The following is a 21,380-nucleotide window of genomic DNA, read 5'->3' as shown; positions in this document are numbered from 1 at the left end:
TGCAGCTTTCATTGGTGGGAAGAGGACTTCACAAAATGTATGCAGCTGGTGTGAGAAGCGAGATGCTGTACGTCGGTGAAACAGGCAGATGAGGAAACAGGCAGGACTGGGAAAGCTGAACTGAGAATGGCAAGATGGATTTGTAATAAGACAGTAGACCCTGTTCAAACTTAAAGGAAGGTAGCTGGGTATTATACTGGCAAAGTTCTGCATAGAGGTAGGCTTAGATGGTTTGATGTGGAGAGAATGGATGAGAGAGTGGAGTGGTACAGTCGACAAAAAAAATTTTTCTGTACAACTAGGTCTGATGGCCTTTGCAACGATCACTGATTGATGCCATGTTACTTTCGTAAGGTTGGTATTTCTGGTTGTGTGAAGCATTTATAACCAGTATGATCTACTTTTTTTATATCACATATAGCCAATACAGCAAAATTAACAGGAATCACCCACATAAATGAGTGTTGTTCAGAATTCTTGGTCCAGTGTCATTGTAGAACACCATAAAGGTGCAGAATATTTCTTTGTGGACTGTACAGGAGCCTAAATGTGGAGGGGAGGTGTGCCAGAGTTGGGCACAAGAATGACATAGGGAGAGGCAAGACATGACAAAGTTAATAACTTAAGAGACTGCTAGAGGCCATGCAGCTTGAAAAGCTGCCATTAAGTAATCACAGCTAACCCACGCAAATGTTGAACTAGAAAACTATGATGATTTAAAAGTCTTTCCTGGTAAATACTTCTTGCATTTTATCTTTACAGATTAGCTTCCCTTGATATATTTACTCTTCCCAAAATCCTCGTCCACCTTCTCAATTTCATCATTTTCTCAGAACACATTCAATGTTTTGTTTATCTTCCATTTTTTTTATCAAACTAGATCCCTAAAATTTCTCCTCACTATTTTCTTTATCTTAACGTCTTCATTATACCATACTGATACTCTCTGAACATATTTCCACACAAGTCACCTTCCATAAAGTCACTCAATTCATATACAGGAAAGCCTCCAATAACGACGCTTCATATTTAAGGCCCTGGTTAATTTAGGACCCAATTCAATTTACACCATTACGGTATTTTTTTTTGTATTACGACGAAAACAAAAACTAAATAAAATTACTTTTTCATATAAATAACTAAATTCCAATATGTATTATACAACTAAAAAAACCATGCCTAGTTCATAGAGGCTGCCGGGCTTGCGAGTGGTGACGCCAGCATCACTAGTATTAACAGTCACAGCTTGGCGGGCCTTTTGTTTTCACGCATCTGAACAGGAAAAGGAGAAAAACTCTGGTCTCTTACAGCATTTTTGCAACCCAATTCAACATGAGCAAGAGAGCAAGTGATAGTAGTGTCAGTTCAAAAGCCAAAAGAAAGTGTACAAGCTTAGCCAAGAAACTAGACGTTAAAACGATACGAAAAAGGCGAGAGGTCTGTGGATATTATATGGAGCAAGCAATGAACCTTTGCTGAAGTGGATCTATTAACAGAACAAAGCATTAATATGATCAGGGATGTGAAAAATGCTTATGACCTATACATAAAGACGTACAGTAATAACTCCATTGGCCGGAATCCCTCAAACTTGGAACTCTCCGATAGCCGGAATTAAAATTCTCGGAAAATCTTTTCCAAAGCCGTAATTTTCTGGAAAATTACGGCTTTGGAAGAGATTTTCCAAGGGGCACATTTTCCGGAAAATTCAGAAAATATTCCCAATAAAGTAGCAGTTAAATTCCTTCTGCAGCTCTTCACGGTCCACTTGGTTCTCAATTTCACAAAATAACTTGGCATCATCCGCAAACTTCTGTATGGATGAGTGTACAGCATCAGGCATGTCATTATGAAACAAACAGCAGCAGGCCCAATACACTACCCTGTGGTACCCCACTTGCAGTCGTGAAGAAAGTCTACTATCCACGCTAGGACAATTCCCCAAATCCCACAATTTTCCAGTTTAATTTTCAGCCTTTCATGGGAGTACACTGTCGAAAACCTAGGCAAAATTTAGGTAAACATTGTCGATATTTCCCCGTTCCAAAATTTGGGTCCAAATATCCATTACCATGGATAATTGTCAAGCAGGAGCACCCGGGCATAAAACCATGTTGGCAATCATTTACAAGGTTGTTTAGTAGTAAGGTTCCATCATGGCACCTCAATGCTCTCAAATAATTCACATATGCCTTTTAGGCTCGCTGGTCTATAGTTATTGAAGATAGGACTCGCAGAAGCTATTTCCCAATCACTGGGGGACCTTTTGCTCAGCCAGGCATTTACAGAAAAGGATCTTCAGGGGCTCGGCTAGCTCAGTGCACAACTCCCTTAGCACTCTGGGATGCACCATGTCCAGTCCAGGACTCTTATGAACCTTTAGTTTAGACAGTATTTCTAATAACCTTCTGTGAACACAATATGGGTCAGTGCTGTCATACTGCCTGTCCTCAAACACAGGAAGATTGTTTGCATCCACTCTTGTGAACACCGAGGTAGAGAAGGTGTTCAATGCCTCGGCTTTGTCCTGATCAGACTCTGCGTAACTACCACCATCAAGCCTCGGATCCGATACTCCTACTCGCATTTTTAATTTTGTCTTTGGGTTTGTCTTGACCACGCTTACAACCAGCCTCTGGAACTCCTTTTCAGCCCTTCTACACTCTGCCCTAGCATGCATCCTCCTGTCTTGCCAATCATCGACCTAACCCACGTCTTTAATTTCAGGATTTTCTTTATTTTGTCGACCGCCACACGATTCATGTGAAGCGGTCTCCTTGTACTCCTTGAGGCACTGGGTTTGGTCGTGGGTATGTATTTCTCGATCAAATGGTTTACTTTACTAGCTAGGATATTTAGTGTAGCATTCATGCTCTTATGCCTTAGGGAGTCAGGCCAGTGGATACCCCTCATCTCCTCCTCATCCCGTCGAAATTTCCCTTTTAATATTTGCACCTTGGCCTGGTATTTGTGAAGGACAGCACTACATGGTGGCTGGTGCCAACTGGGGCAAGACGTTCCAGTTTGGCCACCATACCCTCCTCGTTCATTATGATGAGGTCCAGTGGCTTGGGTGTTTGCTTCCATTTGTAATGCGTTGGGAACAGAAAATTATCTCCGAGTTTCTACAAAAAGAGTAGCAGGGTTATTCAAGTCATTTGGCATGTGCTCATTTCTACAGTCGATGTCGCTATAGTTAGTCTCCCTCAATAAGGAGGTGGCTAGGGCCGAGCCTCGCTGGGTTGTTTATCAAGTTAAGTTGCTTTGGTTTGGCAAGCTGCAGTTTGGGATTTGTAGATGCACCCGACAATAAGTACATCTCTCCTCAAATTAATTTTACACCACTGATTCTTCAAAAACAGTCTCCCTGTACCCTCACCTGGCTTGCTCCAAGGTCTTGCCGAGCAGATACCCACACCCCTCTTGCAAGTTACTCGAGAAAGGTTTGTAAATCAGTCAAATCCGACAATACAGAACTTGCATTCCTCTGGGTGGCTTCTATTCTTGTACAACAGTTCTACAACTACTATATCGGGTTGGTGTACCTTCAGTAGTGTTTCAAACTCCTCTTATCGAGTTATGTCAGCATTAGTGTATAGGACATTCGAGCAGGAATTTGTTCTCGGTAACGTCTCTGCACTTGGTAGTAACTCCGGCCCCCTCCCCCCATTCTCAGCAGCTGCAGCATTTGCTAAGTACACTGTCTTTTGCAGGGTGAGGTTCGATATGTCATCGTTTATACGGCGCTCACCTCTTCCTGGGTGGGAGGTAAAGCGGGTGGAGGGGTGTACCGCTGCCCTCTGGCTCAGCGCTGGTGCACTCGCCTCCACTATCCTCCCCCAGGATATAATCCATGTAAACCCATCCCCTCTCAACCTCGACTCCTCCCTCCTCTGCTTCAAGCTCTGCATGAGCTTCCTGTGCTGTTCCCTCTGTAATATCGTGCGATCTGGGTGAATGAATACATCCCAAAATGTCCCGCTCCTTGCCAAGTTTATTGCCTGACAAATAACTTCGCATTTCTCCTCCTCACTCACTAGTGTGATCCTGAGAGACCGAGGCATGTCCTCCTGCTATGTTGCAGCCTCCTCACATATGGAGGGTGGGATGGCTATTTCAGAACCTCCGTACAAATATTCGAAAACTTCAACGTATAGGGTTTCCCTACTCTCCGCCTGGCTCTCAGGGACTCCATAAAGTTTTACGTTGTTCCTGCGCTCGAAACATCCCCATTGTTCCTCCTATCCCTTAACAATAGGTCTGCTAGTTGCACCATTGGCGAGTAGAAATTTTGTCTTACATTCGTAAGTCTTATTTGAAAACTATATGAACAGTAATAAGTGTTGCTTTCATATTCTTATGTAGAGAAATGACTTCACATGTATGCACTTGCATATTACTGGAGTTGCACAATCCATCTCGCTTTTTTCCTTTACCATTAGTGGTTAGCTACTTCTATTGTCCATTTATTAACATTAAATAACATTACTTAAAACTCGCATTAAATTTTTAACATTAATTTTACTACAGCTACAACCAGGGACTTATTTTCTTGAAGTTTCAGATGGATAACTGGGTTTATGAGTGTAAACACTGACAACAACAATGGCATCCCATCTCTTGTGTGACCATATTATTATTGACTTATATTGTATAACTTTAAGGTGCATTCATAAACATTATTTAAAGAATATAGTTTGCATTTTTTATAAATTTTATTGTTTTGGGGGAAAAGAAGGCAAAAAGCCACAAAAGATATGAAAAAGTCAGACTTTAGAACACATCTCATTATTATTGCTTTCTTTTAATGGTAATTAATGATTCACCTTACACTGCAATATTGGAGGACACATTACCGTCATTATTCTAGGCTTTACTGTAATGTACCTGGTATGTTCAAATGGCTAATACTGTATTAGCTTTAAAATAACATGAAAGTACTACAGGTCTACATATTTTAACACGTGATACAACAAGAACTCCATTACCTGGCCAGTTTTCTTGGGTCCAATATCACCACTGTTCCCATCTGTGCCATTCATCAGTTCTGTCAATAACGCATCTGTTAAACAGAAAAAAGTTAATGGTTAAAAGCAGTTACAAAATATTTTCATGTAAATTGAACATTTCAGTTCAAAAAACTTGTCAGGTCAAATTCATTAACACTAATCAAAACTATTGAGGTTTAAGTGTACAAGAGAAAAGACATCAGGAGCTTTAAGCCGCAACTAAATTTTTTGTGGGTTGCGGTTGCCCCTCGGCTTTACTGAAAAGCACACACATTACAGTGAATTGAAGCCAAATTATTATTGTTATTGTTTTAAAGCGAGGGAACCATTACAAATCAACGAAGATGACAAATTTACACTAGGTAAAACACTAATATTCATGCAGCATATATCAAGCCAGTTGCTACACACCAAACGCCGGTAGTACAGTACGGAATATTTTTCCGTACTCCATACCCGGCTAAAATACTGTACCATAATTTCGTACTGCATCCCCATTATTTTTCCGTACCGTACAGTACGGAAAAAATACCGTACCGTAATTCCGTACTTTTATCGTACAGTCGGCAAAATGTAATTAAATCAAAATAATTCTCAATTTGTGAACAATGTATTCGAGTACATGTGTGGATTTGAAAAGGAACAATTACGAAGTGACTATAGATGTAAATGTGCTGTGTTGAACTTGATTGGACACTGGAGATAAATTGTATTAGCCTATACACAGAAGACATTAAATTGTAATATGAAAATTTTTTATAATACTGTAATAATAAAAATATCAATAATATTGATACTACTACTACTACTACTACTACTACTACTACTGCCTGCCTGCCTCGGATGACTGCTCCCTCCCAACAATGGAAGGAGAGTTGGAGACACTAAAGTTATACGACATGAATAGTTGGCGTGACGCAACGTGATCAGTACTAACAGTACCAGACTACCAGCTGGCGGACGGTATTGATCACTCACTGAAGGCACCAACGCATTAACCCTTTGAAGATCGATGACATTTCTCTTTTCCGACTATTGTTAGATGATTTTATTCAATTTGTGAAGGGTATATGAAAGACAATAGACAGATGGCTAATTCAGCTAGTCTAGTGTTTATTCCCATAAATCCTTCCTAAGCTGCATAAGTGTCTAATGATAACCAGAATAAACTGTCAAAATGCGTCACAATCCTCAAGGGGTTAATAATTGCATGATCATGTTTTTAAGCCTGGGGTACGGTACGGAATTTTGCTCATTTTTCCATTCCGAAATAGTACCGTACCGTACTTTAAGGAAAATATCGTACCGTAATTCTGTACCGTACATTCTGACTAAATATCAACCGTACCGTAATGCCAGCCTTGCTACACACCAATCAATTTTGTTTACATTTATTTGCAAATGGTGTACTGTACAACCCAAGCATTATGAATAGTCAACTTCTCAGGCAAGAAATCGGTTCATAGACATTCTTAAAAACTATCATTGAATGTGAAATCTTTATCTGATAAAGGGGTCAAGGAAAATGAGCAGAGAGTTTTTGGGAGAAAGAATGTTGGCAACAGGTGCCATTTTAACAATTATTTAACATAATTGCAGTACAGGAAACTAGTTTTTAGTGCGCCAAACAGCCACTAAACTCACCGAACATGCGTCAGTTTATATCTCTGGTCAGTAGATGTAACATCTTGCTTGAGACTCTTGAACATAAAACTAATTTTACGTTTGTACAGTACAATTATTGGTTATTCTGAAATTTATTTTACATATTGACAATATATAGTGGAGTGCAGTGTTGATTTAAAGAAAATAATCTTGAATTACACCTAGTGAACTTAAAATTTTATGGGTTAAATGATGGCATGAAGCATGGGGTGATTTCTCCTCCACCCCCACTTCTAATTCCCATCATCATCATCAACCAGGAGTCTTCTACATACACACCTCAAAGTCCCATTGAAACAATGGTTTCGGTTAACGAACGACCTTCTGGAACGAATTGGGGACCACTGTACAAGCAATAGTTCTCAGAAAAGATCACATCAGATTTTTTCTACCTACCCCCACTTTCCTGGGTCAATTCTCATTATGGGAGTATAAATTGCTAGCAACTGAATCTTTTTCATATTCAGTACAGTAACCAAGAGTACAGTCCACTCTTATTTCTAGGTTGGATCTGAACACTCGGCAATACCTTGCTTTCAGTACTTACTGTATAGAAATACTGTACATGAAATAACTTACAATATTTCCACCTTGTATTAACACAAAAGAAAACCAATAAATTTACCAATTGAAGTTTTACGAGAATGTTCTGAAGCCAGACTACGAAGATCTAAGGAGTTGTTTAGAAAGGAGTTGATCCGCAGGATTGCATCCTTATTACTCTCTTCATGTTCCGTGCCACCAATGTTCAGTGACCCATAAAGGTCTGTCAGGTCATTCTGAAAAGAAATTTGTTCAATTGTTAAGGCATTTACTGTGGAGTTATTAAGTGTAGAAAAAGTCGAGACAATTATGTCAATGTATTTGAAGAGTTCAAGTGGTGTAAAATTAAATTAAAGGGGAGACTTTTTTTTTGTCAGGTGTATCTACAGATCCTCAAACAGTAGCTTATTAAACCAAAGAAATTTAAGAACCTTAATAGACATTACCACAGTGCTCAATCCTAGCCACCACCTTGTCCTGAGGGACTTCAATCTTGGCAACATCGACTGGAGAAAGGAGACCCCGCCAATTAACTTTAATAACCCGACTACTCTTTGAAGAAACCAAGAGATAATTTTCTGTTCCCATATGCTAAAGACCCGACTCATTACAGAGGGGAGCAAACACCCAAGCAACAGAAACTCATAGCAAACGATTAGTGTAAGGTGGCCAAGCTGGAACAGTTAGCACCAGTCACCACATAATGTTGTCCGTCAGATTTAAGTTACAGTCGACTCGATTTACGCAGGGGGTTACAAAAATGGGACCCGGTGTAAAGCCAAAAACGCACAAAGCCCACAAATGCGTCAAGTCAGAAACGCCTAAAAATCCCCTAAATTGCCCTTAAATCACAATATATGTATGTACATATACACAAGAACTCCTAAATCACCACTTTAATGCAATACATTCTGTAACAAGTGCATAACAGCATTAATAGAGCACAGACATTACCTGTATGTAGACAGACATGCATTTCGAGATTATTCATCCCCTTCCCACCTCTGGGGATCGTCAAACTCAGATAACAATACAGGGGAGGATGTGGAAAGCTCAAGGTCACTGAGAAGTTGAGGGCGTTGGCTAATCTGCTGACGATGTTGATGCCGAAGTTTTCTTAAAGAACATGGTGATGGGAAGCTGTCGTTTCTTAAGCTGCTGGAACACATTCTTATACCAAACCATAAGGCTTGTAAGACCTCCGAGAAGTTGATGCTGCACTCCAAGGGGGTCATACACATACACTAAGTTTTTCAAGTGCTCGGCCACCTGAAACACTTCACTAAACTTGTGTATAACCCAACAAGCTGGCTCCTCCTCTTCATCGTCGTTGCTGCCTTCTTCGTCCGCTCTCACCCAGGCTTTCTTGTTCTGACTGTCACACGGGAATGATTTATTTTTCCCTCCAGATCACGAGGGTTGGCAGACCTATAAATCACGTCTGGCTTTATCATATGCCCTGCTGCGTTGCCGCAGAAGCATGGTGACGAGATCCTTCGCAGCCTTGAACCAGGGGGCCTGCTTCTCAGACTTGGAAATGTAGGTTCTGGTTGGCATTTTCTTCCAAAACAAATCTGTTTCATCAGCGTCGAAGACCTGCTCTGGAAGATATCCATTTTCCTCATTTCTTGAATTCTTCAGGGAACAGCCATGCAGCTGCCTCATCAGCTGATGCCGATTTGCTAGCGAGTAATATTTTTCAGGTTGAAACGCTTCCTGAAACTGTTGAGCCAACCAGCGCTGGCTTTAAAATTCTTCACGAGCCAGTGGATACTTCGCTCTCAGGAACCCCGGATTTAAAGTGGTCATAAAGACTCGGTGCCTTCTCCCCGAGCAAGCTGCCGTCGATGGGAACACGTTTCAGGTTCATATCCTCAACCCAGATGTTTAATGCCATCTCCACCTTCACTAGAGTTATGTCTCAAACCTGGCTAGTCACCTTAGCAGTAAATGCGGCATTTGTAGACACGGTTTCACAAATTTCCCTCTCCCAAATCTTGATAGATCTCAAACTTCATTCGTTCCGTCCGTACCTTTGCGCCACAGCAGCGATCTACATGCCGCCTTTAATCAAATCTAACACAGCCACTTTTTCTTCCAAGGTCATCAAAGAGCGTTATTTCTTTGCTGGCTGACCAGAGGCAGTGGTTGGCTTGTGTTTGGGCATTATGAGAGAGTATAAGAGAGGTTTAAGCACACTAAATTTGACACACAAGAGGCAGCTGTTACTCCGATGATGCACTCGCAGCAAAGCGTCAGCAACTGAAACAGGTGGCCAGTGGGATGGCAGGGTGGTGCGTTTGGTGCGCTTGCAACCCATTTTTAAGTTTTGAGCTTGAAATTTGAAATTGTAACCTAACCCCCAGGGTAATTCGCATATACAGTTAGTTGAAGCCACATAAGAAAAATACGCGTAAATTGCAAGTCTACTGAACTTGGTTCACGACAAAACTAGGCTAAGGTTCAAAATATTACAAGGGAAATTACAACGGGATGAGGGAGGAGATGAGGGGTATCCACTGGCCTGCCTCACAAAGGTTTAAGAATGCTATGCTGAATATCATAGCCAGTAGGTGAACCATTTGATCAACAAAATTATACCCAAGACCAAACCCAGTGCCCCTAAGAAAAAAAGAATACCGCTCCACATGAACCGTGCGGCAATCGACAAAGAAGAAAACTCAAACCCGAGACATGGGTTAGGACAAACTAAGCACAGGAGGATGTATGCCAAATCCAGGAACCAAGTAGTCAGTGTAGAAGGGCTAATAAAAGAGTTCTAGTGGCAAACTGCAAGGTCAAACCCAAGGCATTTTACTGCTACACTAAGTCAAAATTAAATACCCAAGTAGGTGTATCGGACCCGAGGCTTGATGGTAGTTACGCAGATTCTGACCAGGACAAGGCCTAGGCGTTTAAGTTTCTTTTCCTTGGTGTTCACAGGAAAGGAAGCAAACCACCTTCCTGCATTTAAGGAAAGATGGGTCGACAGCACCAATTCTTTGTTCTCAGAAGGGGTTTTAAGAAAAAATTGTCAGCTATAGGTTCATGAATCCCATCCTTGACCTGGTGCATCCCAGTGCTAAGAGTTGTGCAACAAGCATGCGGAGTCCCTGAAGATCCGGTTCTGTAAAATCATGGATGAGCAAAAAGGCCTCCAGTGACTAGAAATTGGCTTATGCGAGTCCTATTTTCAAAAATGGCGATCATCACTTCAATAACAATTACAGACCAGTGAGCCTGTCAAGTACTTGAGAGCATTATAAGAGATGCCATGATGGAACATCTAATAAACAAGCTTGTAAAGGATTGCCAACACTTACGCCAGGAAGCTCCTGTGTAACAATTACTCACGGTACCAGATGTTTGGACCCAAATTGTGGAACAGGGTGGCAATGTCAACAATATAAACCTAGATTTTGCCAAGGCTTTTGACAGCGTACCCCAAGAAAGGCTGAAAATTAAACTGGAAGGGTACAGGGTTCAGGGAAGTGTCCTTGCGTGGATCGGAGACTGTTTGATCGCAAGCGGTGTGTGGTGATTAAATGGTATGAAATCGTCATGTGTACCCGTGAAATGCAGAGAACCACAGGGCAGTGTATTGGTCCCACTGTTTGATAGTTTGTTTCATAAATGACATGCCAGAAGCTATACACACCTCCATACAAATGTTTGCGGACGATGTTAAGTTATTTAGGGAAATTAATAATCAAACTGACTGATGAGCTGCAGAAATATTTCCAAACTTCAAGAATTGTCGAGGAAATGGCTGCCAAGATTCAATATTAAAAGTGTAAAATGATGCACCTGGGACAACCAATAGTAAGGAGGCGTATCAAGTCCCAACAAGATGAAGAAACTGCATTAATAGAACGAATGCAAAAAAGGATCAGGGTGTTTTTGTTGACAATGCATTGAAGTTCTCGAGCCATTGTCGGGAGGTGAATCAAGCATCAGTTATTATGTATTATAAGAATGTCTTCAGATATCTAGACGGTCCGTTCCTCGTAACTCTTGGAGAGAGTGGCACTTCCCCGCCTGGAATATTGTCACCCCGTCTGGTCCCCAAGACTGTCAGTAGGTTGAAAATGTCCAGAGGAGAGCCACCAGACTGGTGTCTGCACTTCAGCAACCCAGAGCTTAGAGCACCAGCAATTGCCTAGCTTGTACTAAAGACAGGAACCAAGCAAGCGGTTTCAAGACCAGACTTGACCAGCACAGCAGCAGGTTCTGATACATTGAGGAGCCAGTGCATGCCCAGTAATTGCCAGTCCGATTTATTCATCTAGGACCATTATTTGACTTCATTGCGACTACATTTGGGTACATTTGGGTAATTCCTCGCTCCCTCGGTACATGCACGCGATCTATTATCTCAGATTAAAGTTTTCCAATTTTTTGTGACTTTCTGACACCAAATACAAGTCGAGAAGTGATTAGCAGTCCGATTTATTCATGTAGGACCATTATTTGACTTCATTCCGGCTATATTTGGCTACATTTGGGTAATTAGTCAGACCCTGGCTGAACAGATGGAAGAGATGTGCTGACATTGTGATAGATTATTTTATATCAATTGGTGAGTTTCATCAGAAAAATAGCGAGGCATTTTTTATAGAAAACAGTCCAAAGTGTAATCGATGTACTGTACACTGCGTGAACAACACATTTGGCTGTCACCAGTTTTCTTCAGCCGAATAGAAAAACGGAAGAGGTGCAACCCTGGTTAGGTTTTGTTGGCTAGTTGGCATTTTATTTGCGATTTATTCGAAAAATACATTTTTCCGTTATGATTGTGGGAGGGGTGGGGTGGGGAGGGGAGGGGAGACTTAAAAAAATCAGGAGTTAATGAATATCAAACTTGTTCGAAACTCCTCAAATACTAAGGGAAAACCTATTTTTAATATAAAAATAAAGACCGGTGCATTAATATAAATTGACCCCAAATTTAATATTGAAAAATTAATGTTATCCTTAATTTCCGGTTGGAAATATCCAAGAAAATTGTCTTAGTTTGTATAAACATTAATAACGGCGAAAAATAACCGTTGTAAAACTATAAATTCACCATTTCATGGATTTGAAAACTCCAAAAATATAAATTTCCGACGGAAATGTCATGAAAAGAATAATTAAAATAGTCTGGACGAAGCCAAAAACGTGTTTTAATGAAAAGACTTGGCCCACTTACGCAAATTTACCCAAAATACTTTAATATGGCGGGGTACACCTTCCGGCTAATAAGTTGTTTCTTTGGCTAATTCAGTCTGACATGTAAAATCGTCATTCCCTTGAAAACCACTTTCAAGGAAATTAAGTTTATATTCGATGAAAACATGCCATAACACCATTAAAATAGGTTTTCATGTAAAAATAAGAAACACGAACGTCAATAAAACCAATAATTATCGTGTAGGCTTCCCGGTGCCCTAACACCCACCCCACCACCCCACACACAATGGAAGACTTCCAGCGGACGACCTTAACCGCCATTATCACCCTCCACTGCTAACTACGGAGCTCTAGTTGTGTCACTCTTGACAGCCAGGGGTTTTACCTCAATTTCTACATAACCACTTAAGAGACCTTGGCAGGACCTCGGTAAAACATAAGATGCACCAATTATCAGCAGTTCCTCAACTCGTCAATACCCAAGACTTAAGAACCTCCGTAACTCACAACACCGACTTATTAATGGCTGTGTTCAGGTATTAAACGACTGGACTATTTAAATCTCCTCCAGATGCAATGCGGTCTTATGAGTAAAATGGGTGAGATCCAGTTCTAATTTTCTACAACACCTCTTGATATTGAATAGTAAATCACCAAATATAAGTTACAGACCCATCATACACGGTGAGAATGTACAAGTTAAACAAATAAATTACTAACCAGCCCGTTAGGCATGATGACTCCTCCAATCTTGTTTCCTCACCTCACCTTCAGTCAATTCCTCGTCACACTCTTAAATTTGGCTTTGTAATAACAACACTAAAAATTCTACGTATCACTACTTTACATATAAAATAAAGAACAAGAGTGAACCTCGCATATCCACAGGACCTGGCACTCACCGACTGAGGCGCCTCACGTGCTCGCCTTTCTTCCTCGCCCTCACTACACCGACACTTTTACAAATATATTCCAAAATAAAAACATAACAACTTCACCAATATTATTTTAGTTGTTATTTTAAATTTAATATAAAAAAGACTATTGAAATTTATTGTCATATTTGGAGAAGACAACACCTGAAATTTCTTAAAGGTATATAGTCCGGTGCGTGACGTCCAACTCATTTACATAGTTGAGGATTTCAGCCAATCAGAGGCCAAGGCTGATTTCTCGCTTATATAACTGAAGTTAATTATAGTTTTAATGCGGCGGTACCATAAACTATTATTAAAACAGTATAGTTTGTCATAAATCATAATTTGCATATTTTGTTTTTGTAATATACGAAGGAGATGGCTGTACACTGGTTGCCTGTCATACTACGTCCCGAGTACGATCCCTCATTCCTCAGGTCAGAAGCGAGTAACCCTACCATATATCGCAGGTTTTCTCCAGTATTTTGCTTTCTTTTTTGTAACAGTACTGTACAGTGAAAGTCATAACACAGACAAGATGTACAAAACATAGAACAAACCGACTGCTGACAATGGGTAATGGCGATAAATAAAAATATACCAAATGATAATTTCCGGATACAGTATTGAGGCACATGACATACGGCGGGGCGCGTAGTGATGCTCGATTCAGACCACCTATTTCTGACGTCACTAAATTATTATTTCATTAAATTATTACACCCCAGGGGGCGACAAGACTAGTCACAAGACCTTGCGGTGTGGATACGGAAGAAAGTGATCAAAACGAGGATCCAAGAAGTTGTGGGCGGGGGAACACGGCGAGCGCAGAGAGTCCACCCAGTTGGGGGGGTTTTGGCGGCGCTGTAAGCCCCCATCCCCCGGCTCTCACCGGCTCAACAGCTAAAGACGAGCAAAAGTACGTCGCCCTGGTCTGTTCCTTGCCCACAGAAATTTCCACGCAAGTCTCAGAAGTCATAACTATCAAGTCTACCCCTCGGCAACTCAACGCCTGCGTAGACTGAATTCCCGCCTCACAGACAGGCTTCCTGACACTGTCCTGCGCCAGCTTCACGCCCAGAAGCTCTCCGCAGAAGTTCGCCTCGCCCTGTCCGCACTGGACTACTCTACAACCCCGGCGACCTACGCAGCCATGGCAGACAGAGTATTCCATGAATACACTGCTGTGCGCCATGCTGCCGCGGACAACTCAGCGGCCACACCGTCACTTTCCTCCGATCTTGTCAACCGGATCAACGCTCCTCAGACGAGCAACACCTCACATGAGGGACCTGCTACAGCCTCTACACCGCAGGATGGACACCCTCGAGCAGTTCTGCTCCTCCATGCCTGCTGCTGCTGCTCCTGTTCCTGCCTCACGCAGTGTCCTACCAACCCCGACGCCTTCGTCCTGCCTCGGACACCGCCGCCAACTCCCAGTACAGTGCACCTACCCTCTGCTGGTACCATCAACGCTTCGGTGCTAACACTAGACGTTGTGAGGCTCCCTTCAACTACTCGGGAAACGGCATTGACGGGGATTGGTAGACGCCACAACCTCCGTCACTTCAGGCGTCTGACTGCTGCATATCACCGACCGCATCTCCGGCAGGAAATTCCTCGTTGATTCAGGGGCATCGGTCAGCATCATCCCTCCCTCACCGTAAGACACATCAAAGCAACCCTCATATGACCTGTTCGCTGCTAACGGTAACCCCATCGCCTCCTACGGCGCACACATCCTCGCCTTAGACCTTGGTCTTCCCAAGACTCTGCGCTGGTCCTTCGTGGTGGCAGACATCTCTCAACCCATCCTTGGCTTCGACTTCCTCACCTTCCACAAGCTTGTCGTCGACCAAAGCCACCTCTGCCTCGTCCATGAGCCTACAGCACACACGTTCCGGGGTACAGGTGCCGCAGTCGCTGACACTATCACCTGCCTCTCGCCGTCCAACGAGTTCTCCCCCCTGCTCAAGGAGTTCAAGGAACTTTTCTCACCCCGAGTCTCTCCACCACCACCTACGTCGGGAATCTTCCACCACATCGAGATTACAGGACCTCACGCCCTCGCCACCTTCGCCCTGAGCTCCTGAATGCAGCCAAGGCGGAATTCAACAGACACCTGTGAGACGGCATCATTCGACCTTCAAAGAGTACCTGGGCATCTCCTCTTCACATGGTTCCAAAGTCATCATCCAACTACTGGAGGATATGTGGTGACTACAGAGCCCTGAACCTCGTTACCAAACCTGACAGGTACCCTATTCCGCATGTCCAGGACTTCCACCACAAACTCTACGGCAAGACCATCTTCTCGAAGATCTACTTGGAGTGTGTCTTCCATCAGATTCCAGTGGCACCTGCAGATATCCAGAAGACAGCCCTCACCACTCCGTTCGGTCTCTTCGAGTATGCCTACATGAGTTTTGGACGACGCAATGCAGCTCAGACCTTCCAGAGGTACATGGACCACATGCTTCGCGACCTCGACTTTGTCACTGTCTACATAGACGACATTCTCGTTGCATCTCCGACGCCTGCCGAGCATCATCGCCACCTACAGCTCCTTCTCCAACGCCTGCAGAATAACAACATGAAAGTTCATCCCACCAAATGCATCTTCGGAGCCTCCTCCATCGACTTCCTCGGTCACAGAGTCTCGTCGAGAGGCATGCAACCCCTACCACAGAAGGTGAAACACCTGAAACAGCGAAGAAACTCCGAGAATTCCTGGGTTTAGTCAATTACTACCACCGCTTCATTGCCCAGGCTGCTACCGTTCTCGTCCCCCCTCTACGATCTTCTCAAGGGACTCCCCAAGACGTCTCACAAGCCTCTCATGTGGACTCAAGAGGCTTTTACAGCATTCACCACTATCAAGCAGCACATCACACGTCTTACCCTGCTGGGTCACCCTGCCCCTAATGCCAGGACCACTCTCACAACAGACGCTTCTTCTACTGCCGTGGGCGCCGTCTTACAACAGGAGATCAACGGAACTCTCATGCCCATTGCCTTCTTCTCACAGCGGCTTCAACCACCACAACTCAAGTACAGTGCCTTCGATCGAGAGCTCCTGGCCATACATCTTGTTGTCAAGCATTTCCAGCACTTCCTCGAGGCCCGTCAGTTCACCATCTTCACTGATCACAAGCCCCTCGTCCACGCCTTCGCTTCAGTCTCCCAGACACTTACTCTTCGTGTTCTTCGCCACTTGGCTTACATCTCGGAGTTCACCAGCGACATCCAACACATAAAGGGCAGCCACAACGAGATCGCTGACGCCCTCTCTCGTTGTATATACAGCATTCTTCCCTCATCTCCACCCATGAATTACAGACAACTCGCCGTAGCTCAAGAGAACGACGAAGACCTTGCAGCATACAAGACATCTCCCTCAGGTCTCGCCCTCCAAGAACTCTCCGTTCCCGGCACGAACATCAAGTTGTGGTGCTACATGTCCTGTGGGCAGCCTAGACCGTTCGTGCCTCACATCCACCACCGTGCCATCTTCTTTTACTTTTTTACTTTTATCCTCTTCATCACTGATCGGCTCGTTAGCCGCTTAGGCGATCGGTCACGTCTCTGTTACGCACTGTTGGCAAGTACTGGGCATGCACCGGCTCCTGAATGTACCTGAACCTGCTCTAGTGTTGGTCAAGTCTTGTCTTGAAAGAGCTCACACTCGGTGCCGTCACAACACATCCTGGTAGATTGTTCCAAGAGTTCACAACTCTCTCACTCCGAAAAAGTTTGCCCTCACAGTTTTCTGGACTTGCGGCTTCTTCAAACTTGAGCTGTGACCCCTTGTGGGGCGAGCGTCCTCCAGCTCCAAGTAAGGACACTCGACTGAGTAGTGCCCCTTGAGATGCTTATACACCTCAATTAGGTCACCCCTTGCCCGTCTGTAGTATAAGCTAGGCAAGTACAGGCGCTCCAATCTCTCAGGGTAGCTGAGGTGCTGAAGTGCAGGCACCAGTCTGGTGGCCCTCCTCTGAACATTTTCAACCAACTGACAGTCCCTAGCATATCTAGGGGAACAGACAGGATGACAGTACTCCAGATGGGGAAACACTTCACTCTTGAAGATCGTTACGAGGGACGGACCGTCTAGATATCTGAACGACCTTCTTATAAGACCCAATAATTTATTTGCCTGATTTACCTTCTTCTCGCAATGGCCCGAGAACTTTAGCTCATTGTCAACATACACACCTAGGTCCTTCTCACATTCAATTCAAATAGTGCAGTTTCTTCATCCCATTGGAACATATGATACTCCTCCTTACCGTTGGTACACCCCAGGTGCATCCTCTAACACTTCGTGACATTGAATCTCAGCAGAAAATTCTTTGACCATTCTTGGAGCCCACAGAGGTCCTTCTGCAGCTCTTCACAGTCCGCTTGGTTCTTGATTTCCCGAAATAACTTGGCGTCATCGGAAAAGTAATCAGAGACATGACTGATCACCCAAGCGGCTAACGAGCCGCTCAGTGGTGAAGAGGATAAAAGTAAAAAATATAATAACTTTTGTAACTCACGTGCCTAGAATCTCGCTAGCACGATACCTAGCGGTCCACTAAGATATGTTATATTCTAATAAAAGTCTGGGTGGTGGCAGGCTACTGTTGTAAGTATAAGAAGTGTTATAGTAAGAATGACATGGTTTCCCAGATTAATCCATGGTATAGAATATAACTAAACCACATATATAATTGAGAGAAACTAAGGACATGGAATTCAGAAAATACAATAATATATATGAAAGAAGAAATGAAGTATGGAAAAGAATATTGACTTAGGAAATACAAGCAAAAAAATATAAGATATATACTTATAGAGAGAAAGACTTAGAATATAAAATTATTAATAAATATACACAAGAAAAGATTAATATAAAAGATATATATGAAGCAAGAATGGAAGAATATAAGTATTGAAGAGAATAGATAAATGAAATATGATATAAAGGAGAAACGTGCCCCTTACATCCAGATGGAAAATCTAGTCAGACTTCCTTTTAGACAAACAGCCAAGCTCCTCTGCTATGCAGACGACTTACAGCTCATAGTAAGAGGAGCAAACAGACTAGTCAACACGCAACATGCACTCCAACTTATAGAAGAGGCGTGTAACAGACTTGGACTCAAGATAAATCCAGCCAAGTCGAAAGCGATGGCCATCTGCATAGACACACCAGACATGATGCTCTCCATACAAAACACGCCGGTAGTCTGGACCAACACCCACCAGTGTCTTGGAATCTGTTTCGACCAGAAACTTACTTTCAAGACGCAACTCGAGTATCTCAAGCACAGGACGAAGAGCAGAAACAACATAATGAGGTCGCTCACCAGCACAACCGCAGGAGCGAACATACACGTGCTCAAATCCTACTACACGGCCGCCATCAGATCGCTGGTAGATTACAGTGCTACAGCACTCATTGGACTGAGAGTAGACCAGATCGCTTAGCTAGAAGTTATCCAAAATAATGCTCTCAGGACCATGGTCGGAGCACCCATGTGGACCAGAATTTGCAATTGGCAAATGGAAACTGAACTACCACCCCTGGCAGTACGAGTTCAAGCAGGTGACAGCCGGTTTCCTCGCCAAAATCTGTAGATCAGATAAGTCCACAGCTGCCAAAACGCGAATCAGTGCCTCCCTCCACCTCGACCACAGAGCGCAAGGGGCCACCTGGTCGCACGAGGCAAGCGAGGTCATCGGGCACCTACTAGCAGAAACACTCGCCAGGAACAACCAAGACATACGAGACAGGGATTATGTAGTTCCGCCACCATGGAGCCCTCCACCAAAATCACCGAACTAGGTGATAGCAAAGCCAACCTCCAGAAGGAGGACCTCAAAAGAATTACTCGGGGAGCCATAGCCACCGAGACACCGGCTGATGCAGCATCATACTTCACAGAGTTCGGTGGACCCAAAATATCATAGATCCGGAGCGGCCTTCTACACCCAAGGTCAGACCCTCCTATGGGGACTTTTTAATGACTGCTCCACCCTACAAAAAGAGTTGATAGCAATCTCAAAGGCCCTACAACACGCTGCAACACAACACAACAAGTCCATTAAAACAGCCATGCAGGCGCTGCAACACAGTCAACCAAGAGACAACGTCCACATCACAACCTCGATCCTCGCACAGCTACAGAACTTCCAAAGACAAAATCGCACTGTCGTCTTACACTGGATTCCCAGTCATTTAGGGATCGGTGGAAATGACATGGCAGACGAAGCAGCCAAGGCAGCCACACGTTCTAGAAGCATACACATTCAAGTGCCAGCAAGCGTGCAGCAGATCAAGAACCACTTCAGAAAGACTACCAAGCTCCACATCCAAAAGAGCTTCCTTGACGCATTCAACGCTGGTTCCCAATCAGCCAAATGGTACCTGGTGGCCACAAAAGGGGAACCACCATTTGCGGACAAGAAAACACCAATACAAACCCAAGTTAGCCTTCATCGATTACGACTAGGGTACAAGTGCACCTGGCAGACGATCGGAAATTTCGTCAGGGAATGCACCTACTGTCAGGAGCCAGCGGCTAACCCACTGGAACACTACCTCCTTGACTGCGAAATCACACAAAGTCTCCGAAACAGAATTCGAAACTTCCAAGAAGAACACACAACACCAGCGGCCACTCTAGCCCAAAAGGCCCAAACAAACCACATTCACCACCTTCTCCGGGTCATCACACGATACCCACCACCCAGATAGCTTAGGAAGTATCCTCTCCCAGCAAGTGCGGACCCCAGTTCGGGGGGCGCGCCACTCCGAAACTGACTGTAGGTTATGTATATAAGCTACTGTGCCAAGTAGCAACCCTGTACATAAGCTACTGTGCCGAGTAGCATTCATATATATTATCACGTGGCACCACTGCACGTGTTATGTGGCAACATTGCCCCGAGGCTGCCATATGGCAAGGCGCCTCAGTCTGACCGTGTGAGCTGTGCTTGGCACATGCTGGTCACCGCTTGTATTTCTCTCATCCACAATAAACGAACTCAGTGTTACTCAGTGTTTCCCTAGCCATCACTGCATTCTTCAGGGCACACTAGTAACCTTCATGGCGCAGTGTCTAGGATCTGTGGACTTACTAAGTGTGTGAACAATGCCGACAGTTACGTCTGCCGGTGATGCACGTCGACTCAGTGTGTTGTGTTGCGCTGTGTTTCGCCGCGATGTGCAGTGTTGCTCCGTCACAGTGCGTTTTAGTGACGGTGCCAGTGTTAGTGTCAGTGTATTAGTGTGTGCCTAGAGCTGAGTTGAGCATTGGCCTGTGTTTTTGCGGTACCCACGGAGCACGCAGGCGCATACCCTTCTCGTGCGACATCCAGTGGGACACTGGTCTTGACTCTGCCTCCGCCCGAGTCCGCCGTCCACCACGCTCAGCTCTCTGAGACACACACACGCACGCACGCACTCACTCACTCACGGACAGGACAGTGGACCTGGACCATATGCGTGATTTTTGAGCTGTTTATGTCACATATATGTGGTTCGAGCTGTTGAGGCGCCACTTTATATATTAAACAGTGCAGTCCACGCACACACAAAGATGGGAGGTAAGAAGGGACAACGTCAAGATGGGAGACACGACTCCCCACCACCTTCCCCTCCACCCGGCGCAGACTCTCATCCTCCACCTCCTGTGACGGACATTGCCACAATTCTGAGGTGGATGGACGACCGGGACGAGCGACGTAGAGAAATGGATTTTCAGAGGGAGGAGACACGAAGAGAGGAGGAAAAGTTGCGTTTTGAGGCACTATTGGCGACCCTGGCGCTAACCCACCCTCCCTCACTCGCAGGTAGCGCGCTTCAAGGCACCAGTACACTCCCTCCTCCACCACACCAGCGTCCTCCAGCTCCCAAGGCATCTGTTCAACCCCCACCCGCCCTCTCACCAGACGTCACGTTTCAGCTTTTTCGTGAGTGGAGGCGGCGTTGGACAGATTACTCCACGATGGTGGACCTTGACAGCATGCCTCCAAACAAACAGCTCATCCAACTGCGGATGTGTTTGTCGCTGGAGACCCAGAG

General features: G+C 44.2%; 1 protein-coding gene across 1 annotated transcript in view; it reads right to left on the bottom strand.

Moving 5' to 3' along the window:
* LOC121859629 (cytoplasmic polyadenylation element-binding protein 1-like) overlaps positions 1-13,277 on the bottom strand; it is a 39,106-nt gene extending 25,829 nt beyond the window's left edge. Inside the window, exons 1-3 of the mRNA XM_042356561.1 lie at positions 13,110-13,277; positions 7,300-7,453; positions 4,989-5,062 (exon numbers count right to left, since the gene is read on the bottom strand). Of these exons, the coding sequence (XP_042212495.1) occupies positions 4,989-5,062; positions 7,300-7,453; positions 13,110-13,124 (243 nt within the window). The 5' untranslated portion in view covers positions 13,125-13,277. The remainder of the gene's footprint in view (positions 1-4,988; positions 5,063-7,299; positions 7,454-13,109) is intronic.
* Positions 13,278-21,380: the final 8,103 nt, after the last annotated feature.

Source organism: Homarus americanus, unplaced genomic scaffold, assembly GCF_018991925.1.
Source record: "Homarus americanus isolate GMGI-L3 unplaced genomic scaffold, GMGI_Hamer_2.0 scaffold7626, whole genome shotgun sequence".
Lineage (NCBI taxonomy): Eukaryota > Metazoa > Arthropoda > Malacostraca > Decapoda > Nephropidae > Homarus > Homarus americanus.
The sequence above is the reverse complement of the archived record's forward strand: the minus strand, read 5'-3'. Positions and strand labels throughout refer to the sequence as shown.